The sequence below is a fragment of the Peromyscus eremicus genome, chromosome 20 (genome assembly GCF_949786415.1).
Source record: "Peromyscus eremicus chromosome 20, PerEre_H2_v1, whole genome shotgun sequence".
Taxonomy (NCBI): domain Eukaryota; kingdom Metazoa; phylum Chordata; class Mammalia; order Rodentia; family Cricetidae; genus Peromyscus; species Peromyscus eremicus.
In genome coordinates this window covers 60,724,694-60,747,992 of record NC_081436.1, presented here as the reverse complement: position 1 = coordinate 60,747,992, position 23,299 = coordinate 60,724,694, and the positions used below count along the sequence as shown (strand labels likewise).

The 23,299-nt window shown below is 45.4% G+C and overlaps 1 protein-coding gene across 1 annotated transcript in view; it reads left to right on the top strand.

Moving 5' to 3' along the window:
- The window catches only part of Atp6v1c1 (ATPase H+ transporting V1 subunit C1), a 35,546-nt gene extending 12,539 nt beyond the window's left edge, over positions 1–23,007 (top strand). The window contains exons 2-13 of the mRNA XM_059247275.1: positions 1,892–2,055; positions 4,022–4,089; positions 6,243–6,328; positions 7,891–7,985; positions 8,709–8,800; positions 10,353–10,451; positions 11,730–11,798; positions 17,059–17,151; positions 17,255–17,348; positions 18,794–18,891; positions 20,739–20,865; positions 22,139–23,007. Of these exons, the coding sequence (XP_059103258.1) occupies positions 1,924–2,055; positions 4,022–4,089; positions 6,243–6,328; positions 7,891–7,985; positions 8,709–8,800; positions 10,353–10,451; positions 11,730–11,798; positions 17,059–17,151; positions 17,255–17,348; positions 18,794–18,891; positions 20,739–20,865; positions 22,139–22,234 (1,149 nt within the window). The 5' untranslated portion in view covers positions 1,892–1,923 and the 3' untranslated portion in view covers positions 22,235–23,007. The remainder of the gene's footprint in view (positions 1–1,891; positions 2,056–4,021; positions 4,090–6,242; positions 6,329–7,890; positions 7,986–8,708; positions 8,801–10,352; positions 10,452–11,729; positions 11,799–17,058; positions 17,152–17,254; positions 17,349–18,793; positions 18,892–20,738; positions 20,866–22,138) is intronic.
- The last annotated feature ends 292 nt before the right edge of the window (positions 23,008–23,299 follow it).

The following is a 23,299-nucleotide window of genomic DNA, read 5'->3' as shown; positions in this document are numbered from 1 at the left end:
GGAAAGTGAAAGTAGATAAACAACTATAATCAGTTTATCTGTTAGCTCAAGGTGATTCATTCAACAATATTCAAGAAGTACAGGGCCAGGAAGATGGGAAGTGGTCGAGAGTGCTCACTGCACGATTTCCGTTGTCCCCAAGCCCGGCACAGCACTGCAGGCCTGTGATCATAGCTCCTGTGGTGAGGTGGAACCAGAGACCCTGCTCACCCAATAAAGCAACAGCCCAAATCAGTTCTCTGACCTCCTCACATGTGCAGTGGGAGCATATACACATTGGCATTCTTTTCTGGCAAGGCGCAGGAAAGAGCCCTTTAGAGAATGTGGCCTTCTGAGTCCAGCGCTGGACTTGGATCCCAGTTGTGTCCTCAGGTAAATGACTGAGCTGTGAGCATCTCATAGGGTTGTTGTGAGGATGGAACATGACAGTTTGGAGACCTGTGTATTATACTAAGCAACAAATGCAAAGGCCACTTTGCCCTTCCTGCCTCATCTCCCAAAAGGGCTCCAGTTAACAAAGAGACTTAGAGAGCTTTCTGATTTCCCAGACACTGCTCCACTGTGGAGGAAGATTTGTGACATTATTTCCTTTCATCCCGATAAAAGCTCGGTGGAGGAGAGAGGCAGATGTTATTTATAGATGAGAAAATCGGGTCTTCTTCTTTCGTGTTTCTGGAGTCCTCCAGACATCTGCAGGCCGAGAGCAGTATTTTAGAATGGTGAGATGGGCATCTGCTGGCCCTCGTTGTACAAAAGAGGCAGAGCTCAGGTGACGATGCTCTTGTCAGGAGGGTTACAACAGTTGGTTTCCTTACCTGCCATTTGGGGAGAGAGCGAGTAGAGAATATACACATACACCCACAAAAACACTTCAGCAGATCTGCTGGTGTAAACATACAGTAAAACATCAAATTCCCCAAACGGTGACCACCTAGGAAACTGGTATTATTAAAGGTGGTTCAGATTAGGCTAACATACAGGTCTGTAGTCCTGTCTACTTGGATGCCTAGCAGGAGGATTCAAAGTCAAGGCCCGCCTGGGCTATATTAGAGAATGCAAGGCAATTTAGTGAGGCCCCGTCTCTGGAGGGCTGGGGAAGGACTGTATTTACCTAAGGTGCCTGAGGCCCTGGGTTTAATCCCCATGCTGCTAAACAGACACAATAACCAGAGGCCTAAAGATGGAGTAGGTTCTGATAAACTGATGCTTGCACAGTCAGGATAGTCTCCTGATAGGTTTCTGGGGTAAAATAGTTGGATTTAGGGACTGTAGGAGTATTAGGTGGAGGAAACCAGGTTTGGGAAAATAGCCAAGGCCGGTAGCCAAGACAGCGGCAGCATGGAGGCCGACGCTGTTGGGGCTGCTGGTGTATTGGTGCCTCAGGCTTGCTTGTGTAGCTGGAAAGTCTTGGTTTCTTTTTCTTTTCTTTTTTTTCTTTTTTGAGTTGAGATTTCTTTGGGTAGCCCTGGCTGTCGTGGAACTCACTCTGTAGACCAGGCTGGCCTCGAACTCAGATCCCCTGCCTCTGCTTCCCGAGTGCTGGGATTAAAGGCCGTGAAAGGAAACAAGAGAAGCCAGGCTTGGTGGCATGCTCCTGTAATTGCAGCCTTTTGGGAAGCCAGAGTGGGAAGATTGCTTGAGTCCAAAAGTTTGAGGCCAGCTTGGGCAAAACAGTGAGACCCTAGATTAAAACAGAAGGGCGGGAGAGAGCGAAGGCCCAGTATCCCCTTCAAGGCATCTCCCTAGTGCCCTAACTCCCCTACCCCACCCCATGGTCCCTCTGACTGGGGATCAAGCCTTTACCCAGGGCCTCTCGGCCATTTTAGATCCTAACTGTTGTAAGGTTGTACTTTAGGAAATTAAATGTTACTGCTCTGTTTTAACATTACAGCTTCTCCGTTGATTTCCAAAGAGGTAACAAACATGACTGAGTTCTGGCTCATATCTGCTCCTGGGGAGAAAACCTGTCAGCAAACATGGGAGAAACTCCATGCAGCAACCACCAAGAACAATAACCTTGCGGTCTCCTCCAAGTTCAACATTCCTGACTTAAAGGTGCGACTGCACTGTGCAGAAAACTGCCCTGGGGGAGCGGGGGAGGCTGTGAGTTCAGGGTGGGGTATGGGGGGTGGGAGGGGGGAGGCTGTGAGTCCAGGGGAGACTGTGAGTTCAGGGTCGGGGGATCGGGGGAGACTGTGAGTTTGCGGTAACCTGGGGAGGGCTCTCTTTGTTTTGGCAGAAGTGAACTTCTAGGTTCCTTGAGAAGGAAAGTCATTCCTCTCTAGCTGTTGACGTAATTTAGAGTGGCTCTTGGTCTTTGGATGTCACAAGGAAACCACGGAAGTCACAGCTTGTTCTTCTGTTTTCTAGCTTATAAGGAAGCCATGGTGCTGCATCACAAGTGGGGTTTTCAGAAGAGAAAAACCTTGCTATGTATTTTTACATGTCACAGTAATATCTGTTATTGTTTATATTCTGTTACTACAGTACCTACTTAGACATTATTTCATCCATTAAGTGTATTTAACATTTATTGAAGACCCATAATCTAGCAGTTGTAAAATGAAGCAGGCTGCTAGGATGTTAACTGAACTTTTGTGAAGACAGCATTTTACTTTTATCTTCTTTTTTTTTGTCTTTTGAGACAGGGTCTCGCTGTGTAGCCCTGGCTGTCTTGAAACTCACTTTGTAGATCTGACTGACCTAAAACTCACAGAGATCTGCCTGCCTCTGCCTCCTGAGTGCTGGGATTAAAGGCGTGTGCCACCAGCCGGCTAACAGCGTTTTACTTGTAAAGCATGATCTTTGAGACACAGTTATGCACACAGACTCAACCAGGCCCTGACGGACATCCACAGACCCACCTAGGGCCCTGTTGTAGAGCAGACTTCACATTACCATTGTCCCTGGCCTGTTTAAAGCAAGCACAGGCCTGTTCATTAAGTGCCAAGTTTTCATTGCCTAAGTGTTGCTTTCCACTTAGAGAATTAACACATACATACAAATGCACTTAAATGTCCAGCAAACTTTTTTTGGTTTTTGCTATATTTTATGAAATAAAAGTGGAGAATGTAAGATTTGTGGATCTTACAAATAAAGATACATCATCTAGTTTTTTGTGGGTTTTTTTTTTTTTGTTTTTTTTGTTTTGTTTTGTTTTGTTTTTTCAAGACAGGGTTTCTCTTTAGTTTTGGTGCCTGCTCTGGATCTCGCTCTGTAGGCCAGGCTGGCCTTGAACTCACAGAGATCTGCCTGGCTCTGCCTCCTGAATGCTGGGATTAAAGGTGTGCGCCATTACTGCCAGGCCATCATCTAGTTTTTGTTTGTTTTTTTAAGGTAAAGGGGTGTAGAGCTAGGAAGGATGGTGCAAGCCTGTAATCCCACCCAGGACTCAGTCACCAGGAGTTCAAGGCCTGCCTTGGTCACATACCAAGTTTGAGACCAGTGCGGACTAGATGGGACCCTGTCTCAAAACAAAACAAAAACAGTTCCTTGTGGGAGCCCACATAGGTTTCCTAGTGAGGTCTGAGCTTGCTTTACCCAGCAGAACTGCATAAGAGGATGATTGGATCATGGGCCTGGGTACCAGGTGTTTGGAAGGGTCTACACTAGCAAGGAGGGGATCTTTTGCCCCTCCCCTTGGCATTGTTATAAAAAGCTCTTTTGAATAAAGTTCTGGGCCAGTGGATATTGATCCAGGCCCTCCTGAAGCTATCCTGTGTTTCTGTCTTTGCTCTCGTTGGCTAGGCCTATCATTCTGTCATTGCTTATTCCTCTCTCCTCCTCATAGGAACCCTGGAAAAGGTGGGAGCTGGTCCCCCACAGCTCCTCCCACCTTAAGAGCGGGTGGGAGCCAGGGAGCCAGATGTGGTGCTGTGAGCCTATAATCCCAGCACTGGGGAGACCGGAGGATTGGCAGTCCGAGGTTCACCTCGGTCACGTAGTGAGACCTGTGCCAAAGCCCTTCAGTTAAAACATGAAAGAGATGACAGCTGAGTACTAAGCTGAATTTCCCTTCTAGGTCGGCACGTTGGATGTCTTGGTTGGCTTGTCGGATGAACTGGCTAAACTGGATGCATTTGTAGAAGGGTAATGTATCTGCTTGTGTGGAATTGAAGAAGTGAGTCTGTGGTCAGTGTCAGGTTGTCTGGAGAGTGTCTTTCCACACCCTGGGTCCTCTCTGCTAGCTGAATGATTGTAGGAAATGACTGTTTTTCTTTGTGTATCAGTGTTTTGTGTATATTTGTGTATGTGCACATGTGTATCTGTGTGTTCATGTCGGTGCACGTGTGTGCAGGTGTACATGGTGGCCAGGATACAGGGCCTCTCATTGGAACCTGTGGGGCTTGCAGATTTGGGGAAGCCACTGGCCAGCAAGCCTAGGATCCTCCCGTCTGCTTCCCCTCACTGGGATTGCAAGCATGTGCCACTGTGCCCAGCTTATTTCCTCTTATTAGCAAATACTATTCCCTTATATTCATTATTATCAAATACTCCATTATATATCATGTCTTATTAATCCATCAGCTGGTGCACATTTATTTAGTTTACTCTCTTTTTGACTTGTGTATTTTTTGTGTGCTCTGTTACTATTTCTCTTGAGTGTATGTCTCCCTGGGAGTGGACTCGGTTCCTTGGTTCTTTTCCGAGGAGTTGTTTTGAAAGTGGCTGTACCAATTCATATCCGCGTTGTCAGGGCTTGTGGTTTTGGTTTTTGAGACATGGTTTCACACTGTAGCTCAGGCTGCCTTGGAACATGCTCTGTAGCCCCGGCTGGTTCAGAGCTTCGAGCGGCCCTGCTTCAGTCTCCCTGGTGCTGGCGTACAGGTGTGGTCAGCACTGAAGCCGTTCAATTTCGCTGCATTTGTGCCAGGACCGACTGTTAACTGATACTTTGATAACCCTCCTGGTGGGTGCAAAGCAGTATCTCATTCTGGGATTTCTTTTTGGTTTTGTTTGTTTGTTTTTAGTCTTACTTTGTAGCCCTGGGTAGCCTAGAACTTGGTATGCAGACCAGTCTGGCCTCAAACGTAATAGAGATCCTCCTGCCCTTGCCTCCCAAGTGTTGAGACCAACGGCTCACCATGACTGACCACATCCTGATTCTCATTCTCGTTACTCTAACTGATGATGTATGGAGCATTCTGTTTATTTATTTATTATGCATACAGTGTCCTGCCTGCATCCCTGCAGGCCAGCAGAGGGCACCAGATCTCATTACAGATGGTTGTAAACCACCATGTGGTTGCTGGGAATTGAACTCAGGACCTCTGGAAGAGTAACCAGCGCTCTTAACCTCTGAGCCATCTCTCCAGCCCCTATTTATTTATTTTTAAGGATGTATTTTATTTATGTATATGTGTGTTGTCGTGTGTACATGTGTGATGTGAGTGCAGGTGCCTGAGGAGGCCAGAAAACGGCTTTAGGTCCCCGGGAGCTGGAATTCCAGGTGGTTGTGAGCCACCTGACTGGGGTGCTGGAAATGAACTAGGGTTCTCTAGAGTGTGTTTTCATAACTGCTAAGTCGTCTGTCTCTGCAGTCCCTTGTTTTTGTTTTGAGACAGGATTTCACGATTGAGCCCAGCCTGGCTTCTAGTTCAGCAGGAGCCTCCTGCCTCAGCCTCAGAGGCTGGGGCTGGGGTTGTACACCACCATAGTCACAGTATGGTATTCGTGCTCTGTCATACTAAAGGCAAGAAGCCTACTGTAGAAGAACAGTTGTGTAGCTCAGTGAAGAGATGCATGACTGGAGACAGCGCCACATACCTGTTTCCCAGTTCTTGAGAGGCTGAGGTGTGAAGATACCTCTTCAATCCAGCCTGATCTATATAATGAGACCTTGGGTCAGAAAACCAAGTCGGGGAGAGCCTAAAATGAGGTCAAGGGCTTGCCCTTTTAGAATGAAAAAGCAAGGAGGAAAAAAGTAGTAAGTTCCTTTTAGGATTGTAATTCCATGTTCAGCAGGGGGTGGTCTTGAAGTTCTGATCCTCCTGCCTCCACCTCACAAGTGCTAGGATCACAGGCATGTGCTGCCATGACCAGTTAGCATGACTTTCTTTCTAGATTGAGAAACACATTGCATTCAGTCCCTACAGTAGTTATGCAGTTGATTTTTCATAGAACCAGACCTTGGTCCACTTTATTCTTTAAATGTTTTATATAAGATAGGATTCGTTATATATGAATGGAAGTTTTTTCCTACAAATGATGATTTTTTTGTGTGTGTGTTTTTTACTTCCCAGCGTGGTCAAGAAAGTGGCTCAGTATATGGCTGATGTGCTGGAGGACAGTAAAGATAAAGTTCAGGAGAACTTGTTGGCCAGTGGAGGTGAGCTGATCCTTTGTGATTTGTAATTATTAATGTTTAATGTGAGTGGCTCAGAAACATAAGCAAAAAGGATGTAGAAACCTGTAGATGAGGATGCTACTTTACCAGAAAGCTGTGAGGTTACTACTGGTGATGTTACCAGTCACATCTGTCCCCTGGAACATAATTCATGTCACTCTTAGGTGATACAGAATGTAGTGTAAGGTGCAGTGTGTGGTCTCCTGTCTGGAACAACTCTGACATAAAGCTGAGCATCTCAACATTATTGCAGTTAGATGCTCCTCTTTTCTACTTAATAGAACCAGGAATGGTTGATTTTATTACAGATGCCTCGTTCCCCTCAAATTAGAATATTGCTTTTCTGAGTGCTCATAAAATAGACCACTAATGTACGTGTCTGCAGCTGTAAGTTAATAATTTATATTGAACCTGTTCTGGGTAATGATGGCTTTGTACAGAATACTTTGATCTCATTATTGTTGAATTAATTAATTATTATTATTTTGTTTATTTTTGATGCAGTCTCTCACTATGTAGCTCTGGCTGGCCTAGAACTTGCTAAATAGACTGGACTGGGCTTGCCTGCCTCTGCCTGGGATTAAAGGTGTGTACCACTACACCCAACAATACTACGTAAAAATAAATAAATCTGCTGTTCTGGGGCTAGACAGATGGCTAGCCCCAGTGGTTAAGAGCACGTACTGCTAAAAAAAAAAAAAAAAAAGGGCACGTACTGCTCTTGCAGAGGACGTGAGTTCATTTCCTGGCACACATTGGATGGCTCACAACTGCCAGTGACTTCAGGGAATCTGTTTTGCCCTCTGCAGGCATGTGCACTCATTTGTACATGCCTGCCCCCCACCTTATATACATGATTAAAAAATAAATCTTAATTTCAGTGTTCTTCTAATCTCATTCACACCTATTTAATCAGGACCCTTCAGAAATTATATCTTTGCCTATGTTAAAAAACAAACAGCCTTGGGGCTGGAGAGATGGCTCAGAGGTTAAGAGCGCTGGTTACTCTTCCAGAGGTCCTGAGTTCAATTCCCAGCAATCACATGATGGCTCACAACCACCTATAATGAGATCTGGTGCCCTCTTCTGGCATGCAGATATATATGCAGGCAGAACGTGGTATACATAATAAATAAATAAATCTTTTAAAAATAACAACAAGATGCCGGGCGGTGGTGGTGCACGCCTTTAATCCCAGCACTCGGGAGGCAGAGGCAGGCGGATCTCTGTGAGTTCGAGGCCAGCCTGGTCTCCAAAGCGAGTTCCAGGAAAGGCGCAAAGCTACACAGAGAAACCCTGTCTCGAAAACACCCCCCCCCAAAAAAATAACAACAAGACAAACAAAAAAAATAAATAAATAAAAATAAAAAAAAAATAACAACAAGAACAGCCGGGCATAGTGGTACACACCTTGAGTCTTAGCACTCAGGAGTCAGAGGCAGATGGATCTCTAAGTTTGAGGCTAGCCTGGTCTATAGAGTGAGTTCCAGGACAAAAAAATACTACAACTTCTCTTCAGTAATTAATTTATTACCTTGTTTCAGTTGACTTGGTTACTTATATAACAAGGTTCCAGTGGGATATGGCCAAATATCCAATCAAGCAATCTCTGAAAAATATTTCTGAAATAATTGCCAAGGTAAGACAAAAATTGAGGCAGGTGGGACACACTGATATATAGAAGATTTGTTCAAATTATATATCTATATGTATGTGTTTTGAGTGTGTGTGTGTGTGTGTATGTTATAGCTATGAAATACTTTTTAGGTTTTTTTCCCTGTTTTGGTTTTTGAGACAGGGTATCTCTGTGTAGTCCTGGCTGTGTAGACCAGGCTGGCCTCAGACTCACAGAGATCCTCCTGCCTCTGCCTCTTGAGTGCTGGAATTAAAGGTACATGCCACCACATCTGGCCTTGAGGCCTTTTGATTAGTAATCTTCAGATCTGGTGAGCTGGGGTCCTTTTTTTTGGCTTAAGAAGTAATATGACAATAGCAGTTAACTACACAGACTAACATAGTATAAAAGATTCATATGGCCGGGCGGTGGTGGCGCACGCCTTTAATCCCAGCACTCGGGAGGCAGAGCCAGGCGGATCTCTGTGAGTTTGAGGCCAGCCTGGGCTACCAAGTGAGTTCCAGGAAAGGCGCAAAGCTACACAGAGAAACCTTGTCTCGAAAAACCAAAAAAAAAAAAAAAAAGATTCATATGGAAATTTGCTAAAAACAAATTTTGTTTTTTTTTAAATGCCCTTTTAAAGTTGTGCTTTTAATGTAATCACCTACTCTTAATCAGGAACTATTCAAATTGTATTGGTAGGGGCAAACCTAGGGAAAGCTTGCCTCTTTCTCTTCTCTTTTGAAGGGAGTAACTCAGATTGATAATGACCTGAAATCTCGAGCGTCTGCATACAACAACCTGAAAGGAAACCTTCAGAATTTGGAGCGAAAGAATGCGTAAGCTCTCAAGTCTTTGTGGGCCCTGTTGGGGATAGAAGGTTCCAGTCTGTGCTGTGTCTGTAATCAATGGTTGTAAGGGGCTGGAGAGCGTGCTGGCTGCTCTTGCAGAGGACCTGAGGTAGTTCCCAGTGCTTGTCTGTAACTTCATTTCTGGGCATCTGATGCCCCCTCCTAACCTGCAGACATACACAAAGATACTTTTTAATAACTTTTTAAAATTTTTCATGGAGGAAGTTCACTAATTTTACAGAATTTGAGCAATTCAGAACAGATGTGAAGCTGATTGACTAAGCTTTCTCATAAATTTACTTGCCACCTGGACGCTGGCTTATTTCCTTATCCATTTGATATCTCACTGAAGATGGTGTAAAATTATTTTAAATCAAGTAAGTTATTGCCTATCGATCACCTGCCACTTAAAAGATGTTTATGTAATAACCTGTTTATGCTGTAACAGTGATGTCTGCTTTCTCTCCTTTCCAGGTATAGATTTTATAAGCATTGCAACTGTATTTGGTTGACCTCCTGGTAGTGTCACTGCAAGTGTAGTTGGGGCTGTTTTGTTCTTGGTTCCTGGGGGAGGGGGGACATACAAGTGAAGGTTTTCATTTCAGTTTTTATTTTAAATGTGTGTGAGTGTGGTGTTTGAGTGAATGGTGCACGCATCTTTGCGTGTACATGTGGAGGACAGAGGAAGTCATCAGGTCCCCTCTTCTGTCACCCTCTTTGGGCCTCGGGTCATCCTGTCTCCACGCCCCTTAGTTCTTGGTTATAGGTATGTGCATGACTGTGCACAGCTCCTTACACAGATGCTGGTGTCTGAACTCCAGTCCACACGGTTGGTGCGGAAAGTGCTCTTAACCACTGAGCCGCCATCTGTCTAGCCGCCAAGTGCAGAGCTGTTCAGAGTTGTGTCATAGTCCAGGGAAAAGCTGACGGTCCGTGGCGCAAACAGGACAAGGCATTTTCATTACTGGAAGACCAAATGAAAACTGATTTGAAAGTTGACTATTGTGTTAATTAACCAAAGTTATCTGGGATCACATGATATCTAGGGAAAGGGAGGTTGTGCTTAGATGACATAATTTCATGATTGCAGTGAAATAGACTGGTATCTGATGACTAGTACTTTCTCAGTCAAGGCATGTAATTATGAGAAGGGCTGAGGTACAGTAATTAAAATAAACGCAGAGTTAGACATTAGAGGGAAATTCTGGCAAACATTGACACTTCTTAAGTTGCAGGGGAGGATACATCTGGCTAACTGTTGACTTCTTAAATAAAAATGTAAAAACTTTACTTCCTGTGTGTGACTGTTTTGCCTGCATTTATGTCTGTGCACCAAGTGTGTGCCTGGTGGTCCTTGGAGGTCAGAAGAGGGTTTCAGATCCCTTGCAGCTGAGCCTCCGAGTGGGTGTTGAACCTGGGTCCTCTGCAAGAACAAGTACTCTCAAGCACTGAGCCTTTATGACGTGTGTTTAGCCCCTTTCTTTCCTTTTGCCATGGAAGTGTGCACTTACCCACCAGTGACTGTCCTTTCATTCTTCAGGGGAAGTTTGCTGACTCGGAGCCTGGCAGAGATCGTGAAGAAAGATGACTTTGTTCTTGACTCAGAGTACCTGGTCACACTACTGGTGGTAGTCCCCAAGTATGTCTGTTACCAGAGAGTCCCTAAAACTCAAGCACAAAACATTTGTTCATGTGGCACATATAGCACAGTTTGGTTCATAATGTTGTAGTGGAGACATCAGTTATAAATTGGTAGGCTTGGCTGACTAATAGATCAAATAATTTTGTTATTAAACTTTTAAAAATACATATTTTAGATTTTTCAAAATCAGGCCATTGAATTTGTTATTCTGAAAAATATTTGAACTTGAGCCCTGTAAGAATGAAGAATGTGAGCTGGGCAGTGGTGGCACACGCCTTTAATCCCAGCACTCGAAGGTAGAGGCAGGCGAACCTCTGTGAGTTCTGGGCCAATCTGGGTCTATAGAGTGAGTTCCAGGACAACCAGAGCTACATAGAGAAACCCTGTCTCAAAAAACCAAAAGGAGAAAAAATGAATACTGTGTTTTTAAGGGCTGCATAGTCTTTATGGCTCTACCAGCTGTCATAACTGCTCAGCTCTACCATGTCCATTGGTTGTCAGAGCTGAAGCGGCCACAGTGATACACAAACAAATAAAATTTTGTTTACTAACACATTGGAACACATTATTTATTCAGAATTTCTACTTATCTTTGATTTTATAGCTTACAGGAAAATAATCTTTGCCCATGTTTTTTTTTTTTTTATTTAGCTTTCTTTAAAATTTGTGTTTAGAAAATTTCAGCTTTTGGAGACAGGAGCCCTATAGGTCACTTTACATAATGAATTAGCCGTGCCTACAAACACTTTATTATAAATCACACATAGTTGTCTCTCCACGCCCCCAAAGCCAGTGGCCTTTCCCGAAAGCTGTTGCACAGTGTTCTGGGGCAGCATCAGTTACCGCCACTTGGTTCCTCCTGCCTCCCGGGGAAATGCCTCTTTCTGTACATAGAGTTTGAGTCAGCCCTTTGTACTGACCACCAAGGGTAGTGATTGCCCACGGCCTCTTTTGTTGAAAATGAGGTGTGGTTTTCAGCCATGCAGTTTAAGAAGAACAGAGACTCTGTGCGGTGCTTTGCCACCTTAACAAACCAGGCTCTTGACTGGCTGAGCCTCTGGTGCGACAGTTACTAGCTCTGAGGGAGGCGGGCGATCCGTACTTCCTGCTTCACTCTGTAGGTGAGGCATGTTCTCAGTAGGAGGCTGGGGGTTCTGCTACGTATCTGTGATGTATTTTATTGGAGCCACGTTTCCTATCTGTCCGTGTTTTCTCTTCCTGGGCATGGCAGAAGTAAGACTCATTCCCCCCACGCTTCCTGTGCCTTTTCTGCAGGCTGAACCACAATGACTGGGTTAAGCAGTATGAAACGCTCGCAGAGATGGTGGTCCCCAGGTCGAGCAAGTGAGTAGCCGTCCGACAATGGCACTTTGTTCCCTCCAAGTCTCCCTGCAGCTTGTGGGATTAGGAGATACCTTTGTGGTCTGTGTTTCCTTTGCAGTGAACCTGTAACTTTAGAGCCATCAGTTGACTTGGTAAATTGTCATCTCTAGTAATCACTTTATGTCTAGAAGGGACTGGGCGCAGCCAGTGTGACCCCCTCCTTTCTATAGGTGGAGAAGTTTGAGGAGAGCGAGATGAAGTTGTCTGTCCAGAGTCACACTTCTCGCTGGGCAGGACTATGACCAGAACCAGCGAGGGGACTTTCTCTGCCACACCTCTTTGCCTTCTGAAGCCTTGTCCACCGTGCACTTGGCCCACTAGGAACTAACGTCGTTGACCTCACAGAGGAGTCACCAGGCAGCTCCTGGAGGCTGGATTGATCAAATCCATTGTCACTTGAGAAGAGAGTTGGGGCCAGATCTGCCTATCCTGAAAAAGCAACAGAGGGCTTGCCTTTTTAGTAAACGGTTGGGTTGCGAGTTCAGTGTGTATTGTCTGTCTGTCTGTCACTTTAAGCAGTGCTGTGAAGCATTTTACGCAGCTCACTTCCTCATAGACGAGGAAGCCATGTTGACGCTCTCTAGTGCATGTGGCTTTCAGTTCCCAGTGCCAAGGCAGTGACATTGTAGCTCATGAGCCAGGTTATCAGCCAGTGTCTGCCATTGTCTCCCAGATGTTCTTGTAAAGGACGGTGTGGAAGACAGTGAGGACGTGAGGTTGGTAAGGTTAGGCCGTGGGGTACTTCTGCTCTAGTTCAGTGGGAGTTCGCTCAGTGTGAGGAAAATCGTGGGCCCTATTGAGGTTCTTCTCAACTTGCTGTGTGACCTGGGCAAGTCTTCGAACCTGTCTGGGTCTCATTTCCTCCTCTCGTGACCTAAGTTAGGAGGTTACAGACTTGATAGACTATATAAAACACAGGGTTGTCCCATTGGCGCTTGACAAGTGTTGGCCCTTGGAGAGCTATAGTCTGAGCTCATTGAGACCCCCTCCATCTGAGGAAATACCCTTCACTCAAACCAACTCTTTATATGGTAAGCTGAAGACAGTGGTTGTGTCTTGACACACATTCTCGTCCAGACTGTTGTTCCTGACCAGTGATAACTTCTCTGTAGGGCGTTTGAGCTTGGGTTGACGTGGTCTCTGGGAAGCGGGTACCTAGGAGGAGCGTGAAGGGTCAGTGCAGTGTCCTCTAGAGGTAGCCATGATAGGCAGGCTGCAGGGTTGGGTGTGGGAGCTGTGTAGGACGGGGAGTAGGCCCTAATTTTGGAAGGAGGACTTTTAAGTATACCATCTCAGAGAGTTAGATCTTTTGCTAATCACTTTAATAGTTTAAAGGAAGAAGAGTTCAATTCAGGCAATACTTGTCCCAGTGGCCTTCTGGATCCCCAGCCCCACCTCAGTCAGGGTAAACATCCACTCCACCAGGTTCAAGTGTGAAGTGCACTTGGCATCACTGACTAAGACATGTGGCCGTTGAAATGTCCTTGGAGAACATGGAGCCGGCTGGGAGAGCTAGGCTGGGGCCGTGCTCTGTCCCTCACTGTGCGGGAGAGCTGGCTGGGGCCGTGCTCTGTCCCTCACTGTGCGGGAGAGCTGGCTGGGGCCGTGCTCTGTCCCTCACTGTGCGGGAGAGCTGGCTTGAGGAAGACCGCTGATCGGCTTGCCGCTGACATTTTCCTTTGTGTGTCTGTGGTGTTGGGGTCAAACCCAGAACTCGGCTCATGCTAGGCACGGATTATCTATTCTGAGCCTCATCTCAGCCTGGTGAGGCAGCCACTGTTTCAAGTTCTTTACTCAGATTAAGTCAATTAAATATGGGTAGTAACGGGGCTAGAGAGGTGGTTCAGCAGTTCAGAGCGCTGGCTGCTTTGGCAGAGGATCCAGGTTTGGTTCCCAACACCAACGTAGTAGTTCACAACCATCTGTAACTCCAGTTACAGGGGATCTGACTCCCAGTGGCACCAGGCACACACATGGTGCACAGACATGTATGTAGGCAAACACCAGTACTCTTAAAAATAAATATTTAAAAAATAATGGATAGTATCACTTGACCAACCCTCCAACCGACCGACTGATCTCCCTACCTACCTCCCTTCTTCGCTTCCTTCTTCCCTCCCTCCCTCCCTTCCTTCCATTTTTATTGAGACAGGTTCTCATGTATCCTAGGCTGGCCCTGAACTCTTACTTTGCCTGCCTTTAACTGCCGAGGGCTGGGATGATAGGCCAGTTTCACCAGGCAAGCTTGACACATTTTGTTGCTGTTTTAAATGTCTTTTGTTTTGCCTTTGTGCCAGATTTTATTAAATGGCCTTGCCCCCTGTATGCAAAGTTTTACGAAATTTCTTTGTTGTTGTTTTGTTTTTAATTTTTAAAAACTTAAATGAAGATATAACAGGAAATAACTCAAAGAGTCCTGTTCCCAGCAACCGTGGTGACCCGGTTCTGGCAGGGTCTGATGGAGGACTTCACTGGGCTCATACTGCTGGAGCAGAGCCTGAGGAATCTCGGCCTCGTTCCTTCTGTAGGCCGTGTGGCTCCCTCCTTGAGCTTCATAGACAGCTCACACATCGGCACACTGGGTTGGTCCTTTTTTAAAAAAGACTTGCTGTATCAATGATGAGTCTTGGGAGTAATGAATGAAGGATGAATTTTTTTTCCCCAAGACAGGGTATCTCTGTGTAGTCCTGGCTGTCCTGGATCTTGCCCTGTAGACCAGGCTGGCCTCAAACTCACAGAGATTCACCTGCCTCTGCCTCCCAAGTGCTGGGATTGAAGATGTGTTCCATGAAAGATGAATTTTGAAGTAGAAGAAAAAACTTTAAAATACTATCCTCAGAAAATGCCGTAATGAAACATATTTTAAATGTATTTTAACTTTTAAAATAAAAATGCCACCCTCAAACCTTAATGTGGGAAGGGTGTGTGTGTGTGTGTGTGTGTGTGTGTGTGTGTGTGTGTGTGTGTGTGTGTGTGTGTTTTGGGGGCCTCTCTGTGGAGGCCAAAGGACAGCTTGGGTGGTGGGGGTCAGTTTGCTCCTCCCACCATGTCAGTCCCAGGTCGTCATGCTTGACAGGAAGTGCTGTGACGTGCTCATCCTGCTGGTCTTCTCACCTTCGTTGTCCATGCACAAAGCCTAGCTGTTTAATAGTACTCTATATTAAAGTTTTCAAATGTCCGATGATTGGAAATCCTGCTGAGCACTAGGATGTGTGCAGATGTGTGTGAAGCTGTAGCCAGGGAAGAGGTTGGTGCTGTCGTGAACCTCTTCACTGACGCGGGCTCAGGAGACTCGGCACTTTCCTCTTGTATTTTCACGACTTTTCTGTCTGTCTCTTGGTGGGTGTTTGAGATAAGGTTTCACTGTCACCCTGGCTGGTCTGGAACTATGAAGACCAGGCTGGCAGTGTCTCTGCTTCTTAACTTGTCTGACTGGAGGCTGGGGAGGAGGGGTAGCTCAATGGTTGAGCTCTTACCCAGCATCTGGGAGGCCCTGGGTTCAGTTACCTGCACCAGAAACTTAGAAAAGCCAGTCTGGGTCAGCTCACTGGTTAACCCATACCTTCCTCCTAGAAGTCACTCAATAGAATTTCTGAGGATCGGTTTAGTAGGCTTGAGTGCTAGGATGTACATACAAATTGTCCTAGGTGTTGTGCAGAATTCTCCTGTGTTCTGGATTAGGGTTGCCAGAGTGCGCTGTCTAAAGCAGGGGGAAGAACCAGATGGCTGGTTCAAGCCTTAGAGAGGCAAGGGAGCAGGAAGAGCAGGAAGAGCCGGGGGGCTCTAGAAAGCTCTGCTTCCGGCAAGGGTCACTGAAATGTCCCGAGGCAGACCTAACAGTCAGTTCATCTATTTACATGTAGTAATTGTTATGCTCATCGGGTTAAACCAAGCCTCCCGGAAGCCATAGTTGTGGCTAACACTGTGTCTGGAGAGAGTTCAAGTCCACATTTAATCATGAAGAAATACTGCTTAAACTGTCAGGGCGGCTCTGGGTAAAGGTGCTTGTCACTGGGCATCCCAGGACCTACATGGCAGAAAGAGTTGTCCTTTGACTTCCAGGAAAGTACCCTGTATACATGCCCACGCACGCACGCATGCACGCACGCACAATTTAAGAACGAAGCATGATTTTTTCCCTTTTGCTCGAGACTTGTGTCTCACCCTGTAACCCTGGCCCCTGTGCCAGGTGGCTCACAGATGCTGTCACTCCAGCTCCATGGCATCCAGCACTCTCCTTAGGCATGTGCAAGTGAGGTGCGTGCGGATGTGCACCACCCCCCTCCCCCCAAATAGAAGTATTCTTAAAAAACCAAAACATAAACATAAAAAGAAAAACCTTTCACAAGGCAACTTCAGAAGGATGGATATTTGTTACCTTAAGTGTGGAGATGTTTGTGGGTGTGCACCTGGCTTGCACACACTGAAGATGGAGAATTTGCGTGTGTATCACCTATACTTCAGAAGCTGTTTTTCTTTTACAAAACCGTAAGTTAAACATTAGAAAATCCTCATGGCATGAAAGGTAGAAGAGGCCCCACCCCCAGTGACGTCACCCACCCTGGGCCTTGGCTGTTGAAAATGCTGAGTGTGGCTTGGCAGCCCCTGTGCATGGGTTCTCTTCCTGTAGAGTCAGCTGATTCCTACTGTCTGAGCCACAGTCCACCCTTTCCAGCAGTGGCCTGCTCCTCGGGGCCTTACACATCTCTGTGGCAGTTTCCCGGCACTTGTGTCTAGAAAGGTTTTTGTAGTGATGTCCATGGAGCTCTGGCTGGAAGTTAAGAGCTCACTGACACTGTATGGCCTGAAAAGGAGCCCGACACACAGAAGTGTATTCATTCAGAGCTGTTGAGACTGTTGCTTGTGAAATTCTGATTGCGGATGTTATGGGAAACAGGAATGAATACCTGGGGTATGAGGTGATGGCCGTGTGCAGCCAGGCCCTGGTGGCTGGCTGGATTGGACTGGAAAGAGGGATAGTCCGTGAGACAAGAACAGACCGTTTGACCAACCAGCCTGATGCAGCATGCCCCTTAGAGTGTGGCTTCCCTTAGTGAACAGATGGTTTTGTTAGCTGATGAGTGGAGGAGAGGGTGTACAGGCATCCTAACCAGAGAGCATCCCAGACTGCAGGGGAAGAGTGAGCATGCCTCCAGTCCCTCCCTCCCCCGTTTGTGAAACCCACAGGACATCTAGAACTCACAGTGACTTTCCCCTCTAGTGTTCTTTCAGAGGACCAAGACAGTTACCTTTGTAACGTCACCTTGTTTAGAAAAGCGGTTGATGATTTCAGACACAAAGCCAGAGAAAACAAGTAAGTCTGTCTGTCCCTCTCATAAATGTATGCATATAATTTTAATCTGTTGCATTTGCTATATATGGTGTGGACAAATTTGTTTTTTTTCCTCCAAATTTAGGTTCATAGTTCGTGACTTCCAGTATAACGAGGAGGAGATGAAAGCAGATAAAGAGGAAATGAACAGGCTGTCTACTGACAAGAAGAAGCAGTTTGTATGTGGTGTTCCTTAGCATTGTCAGTGTCCAGGGGAAGTGAAGTAGTATTGCCTGTCTTTGACTTGGAAAAAGACAAAGCTTCTCTGGTTTTTCCTTTAAGAGAGTTGATTTTAGTTGCTGTACTCTTCCATTTCTTTTTTGAGACAGGATTCATCCCATGTTCCAGGCAGACCTCACCGTGTGGCCCAGAGCTGTCTTGAGCTCTTGGGGATTCTCCTGCCTCAGCTTCAGAGTGTTGGGATTATAGGCAGCCATCAGTTACCAGATCTCTCCTGTCACCAGTTCCCACAGCACGGGGGTTACAAATGTGTGTCCATGTCTGGCTTTTTTTTTTTAAACCTGGGTCCAGAGATCTGACCTCAGGTCCTTGTGCGTGCACAGCAAACGTTCTTACCCCTGAGCCATGCCCTCCTTTTGCAATCTTCATTGGATTTTTTTTTAGAGCTTACTTTGCTTTTGAGTCTTAGGAAAATGGAAAAATACATTCTGGAGATACTGAAAGCCTGGAAGTCTCAGAGAGAAACATTATGAAAAAACAGTTTATAATTTGGTGCTAGAAAAATGCAAGTATTGGGGCTGACGATGTAGCTCAGTAGGGTGCCTCACCAGCACATAACAGCCACGGTGCCACCCTGACCAAAGCTGGCTGTGGTGGCATAGCCTGTAATCCCAGCACTGGAGGAAGAGGCAGGAGTGTCGGGAAGTTCTCACAAACAAATTAGAATATATATTTATGGGTAGATTCCCTGCAGCTCAGGGTTGTGTGAAGGAGGTGCCTCTGGAAGCACACCCCGAGTCCAATCCAGATGTTCTTCCATCACCAGGGAGCAGTCTGACACTGTTTGCTTGGTACGTCCGCATGGTCCTGTGCATTACCTAACCTAAGTGTTAACTGAGTCAGTAATGATGTCTTTATAGGTAGACAGGAGGAGGTATTATTGTTTGACATCTTTCAAGAAGTTTTTAATTGTGCTCAACATTTAAGTTCGACAAGAACTTGCATTGTCATAGAAACAGAAAAAATGTAAACATGAGCAGGTTTCAGGGCCTCAGAACAAGCCCTTGTTCACAGAGTAGAACACTGTGAGCATGGCTGTGTTGGGGAATGGCTGTGTTCCCAAGAAGCTTCAGGTTGAGTTCTTGTAAGTGCATTAGATACGCTGGGCGTTACGTTGTGTGCTCAAGTGTTTGTGCTACAGCTTTCAAACCCAGTTTAGACTGCTTCCATGAAGCCACCATGCCTTTGCTGTTTTTGAGCCCGGTTCACTGTAGTCTGTTAAGGGTACAGAGTACTGGCTCACCCTTTCATTTAAGAGCAGGAAGGAAGGTAATAGGGTGTCCAGCATAATGTTTGAAACTTTCATAATGTGGTCAGATGTTTGACTTTCTAATTGCCATTTACAAACCAAATTTGTGGTAATTTTGTGTTTTTCTTTTTAAAGGGACCACTTGTGCGATGGCTCAAAGTGAATTTCAGTGAGGCATTTATTGCGTGGATTCATATAAAAGCATTGAGGGTTTTTGTCGAGTCTGTTTTAAGGTAAGACAGTTAAAGTTGGAGCTGCAGAGCTCAGTGTCCCTCTTTCTCATAACCGTCCAGCCATATGAAGAGGCAGAGACTGTCAGGGTCACACAAGCTTGTCCTCTAGCACCAGGTTCAGGAGAGGGATCCACACTGCTTCACTCTGCCTCTAAGGTACATCACGGGCTGTTTAAGGAGAGTAGGTCTGTGCAGCCAGCGCGCTCATTGTGGGGTACACTGAATGTGCTCTGTGGTCGGCCGGTTGCCATGGTGTCAGTTCCTCAACATGGCCACTTGTTTTGCTTGATACAGTCTCCTCCTGGCTGACTTGGAACTCATTTGTAGCATAGGCTGGTTCACACTTTGATCTTCCTGCCTCAGCCTCCTGAGTGCCACCGAGGCAGGTGTGCACCACCATGCTTGTCCTACGTGGCCTTTTGATGCAGTCTGGAGATGTTGTGTGATACAGCACAACCTTTTCTAGTAGAGTCTGTACAGCTTGTCATCAGAAAGGCCTGAACTTGGGCTTGGGGATTTAGCTCAGTGGTAGAAGGCCCTGGGTTCGGTCCTCAGCTGAAAAAAAGGCCTGAACTCCATTAATCCAAAGTGCAGTGTGGTAAGTAGTGAACCAGTAACTCAGTCATTTACCGTGATGATCATGTGTCCTGAACTGTGAGTGAGTATGTGCGTCAGACATTTGTAAGGCTGGAGGTGCAGTGAGCTTGCTCCAGCTCTGCCAGAAACCGCAGGACTGTGCACAGTGATGGATAGCACTAAGCAAAAGAAACTTGGAGCTCCATTATAATTAGGGGAGCACTACCATTAAAAAAATTATTTATTTATTGTGTCTGAGTATTTTGCCTGAATGCATGTCTGTATATCACAGTGCCCGTGAAGTCCAGAAGAGGGCCTCAGGTCCTCTGGAACTGCAGTTACAGACAGCTGTAAGCTGCCACGTGGGTGCTGGGAATTGAACTCGGGTCCTCTGGAGGGGCAGCTAGTGCTTTCACCCCTGAGACGTCGCTCTAGCTCCGTGGGATCACCATCGTTCCTCAGTTCACTCAGTAGATCTGTGTGTGGCACATGACTTGTAATTAAGTGCAAAATTAATTATAAAATGTTAAACAAGTTGGATGTGGTGTCGCACACTTTTAATCCCAGCAGGCAGGACGCAGAGGCAGGCAGGTCTCTGGGTTCAAGGCCAGCCTGGTTTACACAGTGAGACCTTGTCTTTAAAAAAAAAAAAAAGCCAATGTCTGTTTAAAATGAAGATTTTTTTCAGATATTTTGCATGTAGTGTGATGTACGTGTAGATTTTAAGATAACAATACCCTTTGAGCCTCTGCACATGCTGCTCCTATTAGAAATCATTTAAAAACTTATCTGTAGCCATGCTTCTCATCTTTAAATTTTTTTAAATGTTTCAAATGAATATGGAAAGTCTCAATTTTTAATTATAAACATATCTTCTAACCCTATTTTATTTTTATGTACTGGGCATATGAATAGATGACTGTGAAGTTGAATATTAATTAATTACTAGTGATTGGCTTGCCTGTTTCCCGTCTGCTACAGCTTAGGCTGGCCTCAGACTCACACAGCCCTTGTCTAAGCCTCCTCAGCACTGAGATCACCACCCCTGCAGTGGCTCAGTTTTAAGGACGGACTTCTGGTGGACTCGGGCTTGTTTACCTGCTAGTGTAACCTTCTGTGGCTGGTGGCCGACTTGTAAAGGGATTATTTAACACAATGCATGCTGTGTCCATGAGGAGCCTTTCAGAGAAGCAGGAGGATGTTTGCTCTGAAAAGAAAATGTGTGTGTGTGTGTGCGCTTGTGCTACACACTGCTTCTGCTGCTTTTTAAGGTATGGCTTGCCGGTGAACTTCCAAGCGATGCTCCTTCAACCTAATAAGAAAACAGTGAAGAAACTCCGAGAAGTTTTACATGAACTGTATAAGCACCTAGACAGCAGTGCAGCCGCTATTATCGATGTAAGTACCTGTTCGCTCAGGAGACAGGGAACTGTTTCGAGAGGATTGGTAGGAAAGGATAGCAGGCGTCCGTGACCCAGGCCGGGTCTTCCCCTGAGCGGCTCGCTAGGTAAACTCAGCAAGAACTTTCTTTGTTCGAATTCTAGGTGTGGCTGTTCTCGGTATTCCAGCGGCCCAGTGTTGTCTTGCTGTGTATTAGATGTTTAAGCTGCAGATGTTCAGAGACACCCAGTACTTCCCCTTGTTCTTAAACAATATAGATTGCAGAGAAAATAGGAAGTTATTTTGTCTGGTAGAAATAACGGAGTCAGTAGATTAGCAGTTTACGTTTTTATTTATTTGAGGAGGATACACACGTGTGTGTGTGTGTGTGTGTGTGTGTGTGTGTGTGTGTGTGTGTGTGTAACTTTTCCCTCCACCATGTGGATGGGTCCCAGGGTTCAAACTCAGGTCATCAGGAGGCTTGGCAGCAAGTACCTTCACTCCCTGGAGTCTCTATGGCTCAGAGAACAGTTTAGAGTTTTGTGTTTATGTGTGTTTTGCCTGCACATATGTCTGTGTATCAGTGAGTGCCTGGCACCCAGGGAGGCCAGAAAAGGGAGGCAGATCCCCTGGTTCTGCACAGTTGGGAGCAGTGTGTGGTGCTGGGAGTTGAACCCGGGTCCTCTGGAGGGAGAGGCGATGCTCTTCATGCCCGGTTGTTAGCTTTTAACCAGAACACCACAAACAGTGTGTGTGGTTTTGTTGTTACACCAGAGTAGTGGGCTTTTATTTTACAGTTTAAATTTCACATAGCTTGCTGTTTTTCACTTTAGTTGAAGACGGTAGTATCTCACGTATATATCGGAATAATGAAAAATTAGTTTTTTTGGTAAGAGAAAATGCATTAAATGACTTGCTATCTTGGAGAAAATAAGAACCCTAAGTCTTTGGTACAAACTTGGCTCTCAGTAAATTCTTACAAGGTGTAAATAGATCTGAGATCTTTAAAACTACACTTGGTTTATTTGGATACTACATTTTGTAAGCCTTATCCTCTAAACCCAAGATTTAAAAAGTTAACTTTTGCAGTTTTACACAGGGTTCAGTCACACTTTTCAGCATTGGAGCTTAGCTTAGTCTGGCCTTCCTGCTTGCTGTGTGACTCAGTGTGACTCAGCAAAGTGAGTGCCTGGTCAGGTTAAAGTTAGTTTAAATGCACAACTTCAGCCCAGATGAGGTGTCCATAAGAGGTCCTGTAAGTACCTAACTGGCGTTTGTGGTCTCTCCATAGGCTCCTATGGATATTCCTGGCCTAAACCTGAGTCAGCAAGAATACTACCCCTATGTATATTACAAGATTGATTGCAACTTGCTGGAATTCAAGTAAAAATGAGCTCCTCCTAGACAGTCCTCTTCTTGTGTTGGTGTGTGCTCACAGGATTCATTCTCGTGACTCTCATGCCCTCTGCTTGCTCCTCACCCTTTCCCCAGGTGGATCTTCTCATGTGGTCCATATCTCAACATTTGCTTTTTAAAGGAAAAAATATATATTATATATTGTTTCTTTTTATTGATCAGGTCTGTAAATGTGTACTGAAAAAAATCAGAGTTTATTTATAAATAGAATAGTTTATTTAAAGAGGTATTTTCCTCCTTGATATCATGGTATGCATAATTCTGTGTGTTACTATTGTGCACAGCCTTGTTTACAGGAGAATGGTGTAAACATACCGTTTTGTTCACTGTATTTAGTAGACATAACTGTTCAGTAGTTACTAAGTCGTGATGTAGAGCAATGTGACAACATTCAGGTGTGTGCTTTCTAATTTTCCCAACACTATCTGTCAGCACCGTTGACATCCACAGGACAGAATAAAAGAACCTGTGCACAGTGTGCTGTGTGTGTGACTTGAGGATTTCCCTGCAGTGTGGGCTCAGGGAAGGTACAGTCTGACGCAGTGGGCTGCCTTCAGGATTCCACCACTGCCAAGCTGTGAGCATTGTGTCTGACCTGCGTATGATTTAATTGTGCCAAATTGAGGTCAGAGCACAAATCTGAAGGTTATTTTTCCAACACATGGTGATATTTATATTTGGACACTGGACGCTTAGTTCTCTTAAATAAGAAGTGGGGCCAGAATAAAGTGTAGCAAAACTGTGCAGCATTGGTCGTTTATTTTGTCTAAGTCTTTGTTTCCTAACATCCATAATTATAAAGGCCTCACTCTGATTTCGTCATTCTTACATTGTCTGCAGACAGGCATTATTGGCCTTTAAAATTCCTGAAATGAACAACTTGGCTAAAATCTAGAAGGAGCTCCGAGAGTGGGACTTTGTGGTAATCCTGTACTCACTGGACACAGCTTTGCAAGTGGGAGAACTAAGCACTGTGCTGTCCCTTTTAGAAAATTAGCCTTCGAGATCTTTGCTACTTGGGATTTTGTATTTTTGT